Source organism: Pelodiscus sinensis, chromosome 1 (assembly GCF_052426305.1).
Source record: "Pelodiscus sinensis isolate ZL-2025 chromosome 1, ASM5242630v1, whole genome shotgun sequence".
In the NCBI taxonomy this organism is placed as follows: Eukaryota; Metazoa; Chordata; order Testudines; family Trionychidae; genus Pelodiscus; species Pelodiscus sinensis.
Window position 1 is genome coordinate 350,758,510 of NC_143052.1, and position 1,503 is coordinate 350,760,012.

General features: G+C 44.8%; 1 protein-coding gene across 1 annotated transcript; it reads right to left on the minus strand.

Moving 5' to 3' along the window:
• Positions 1–216: 216 nt before the first annotated feature.
• Positions 217–1,152, minus strand: LOC102463108 (olfactory receptor 51G2-like). Its single transcript, XM_025189381.3, has one exon. The coding sequence runs from the start codon at positions 1,150–1,152 to the stop codon at positions 217–219; it is 936 nt and encodes a 311-aa protein (XP_025045166.3).
• Positions 1,153–1,503: the final 351 nt, after the last annotated feature.

Below are 1,503 nucleotides of genomic sequence, written 5' to 3' on the forward strand. Positions count from 1 at the left end.
ATGCTGCTTCCTATGATGGTCAATTTCTACAAATGTAATTTGCACCCTCCCACAAGTTCAGACCTTAGAGCCCATCTCAACTTCTCTCTACAGAGAGGAAATCAGCAGGTCATATCATCAAGGATGCAGGGGTCAAGTATGGAAGAGGTGCATTTGGCCAATGTTTTTTTTATCTTCCTTGTCACCAGAACTGGATCCATGTGATGAACGGACCTTTCACTTGATGAAGAGCTTGATTAGCTTGGCACGCAGGTGTTTGCTTTTCACGCTGTACACGATCGGGTTCATCACGGGAGGCACCAGCAGGTAGATGTATCCTAGCATAACCTGGAGCAAGGGAGAAGTGTGCTCCACAAATCTGTGAGTCACAGACAAGCCCATCATTGGAATGTAGAAGATCAGGACAGCACAGAGGTGGGAGACGCAGGTGTTCAGGGCCCTAAGGCACTCTGTGTGGGATGCGATGCTCAGCACTGTTTTGAGGATCATCACATAAGAGAGGAAGATGAGCAGAGAATCCAAGCTCACTGTGTAGAGTATTACAAAGAAGCCATAGATGCTGTTGACTGTGATGTCTCCACAAGCCTTCTTCATGACTTCCTGGTTTAGGCAGAAGGAATGGGTGAGGAAATTAGCTCGACAATACCGATACCGTTTCAGGAGAAAGGGGACTGGGATTTCAACAGTCACCACTCTTAGCACAAATACCAGTCCCATCTTGGCTATTCGTGGCAGGGTCAAGATGGAAGTGTATCTCAGTGGGTTACAGATTGCAATGAAGCGATCAAAAGCCATCAACAAGAGTACAGAGGATTCAATGAATGAAAGTGAATGGATGAAGAACAGCTGTGCAAAACAAGCATCTAGGCTGATCTCCCTAGAGTTAAACAAGAGTACACCCAGTATTGTTGGTGCGGTGGCTACTGATAAGCCAATGTCAGTAATGGCCAACATAGAAAGGAAAATGAACATAGGCTCATGGAGGCTTGATTCTGTTTTTATAATGTACAGAATAAGAGCATTTCCCGTTATTGAAATAGCATAAATAAGGCAGATGGGGATAGCGATCCAGAGATGAATGTCTTCATATCCAGGTACCCCGGTGAGAAGAAACACGGCAGGACTGAATTTGGTGTCATTGGCAGCTGCCATTAGATGCTGGGCACGACCAAGGAGTGTTGAATGTTCCTTCCTGAGAGGAAAAATAATAGAAGACTGGGCAATATTTTATTAGACATCATTCTATTCTCAGAAAGTAGAAGATTGTTATGCACGAGAATTCCCGTAGCTCCTGGAAGATGAGCTGAAATGTGGTCTTGGATTTACATAACTGATAAGAATTTAGGGGCTGTCAGTTTGTGTGAAACCTGCACTCCATGTAGTCCAGTATCCAGGGGCTAGTATTTGGACCTGCAGATGAAAAGGAAGAAGCCCAGATATGGGGTGACTTGTTCCCAGGGAGAGCTCCCTGATTCCGAAGATCTATGTTAGACTTTTTTTCTG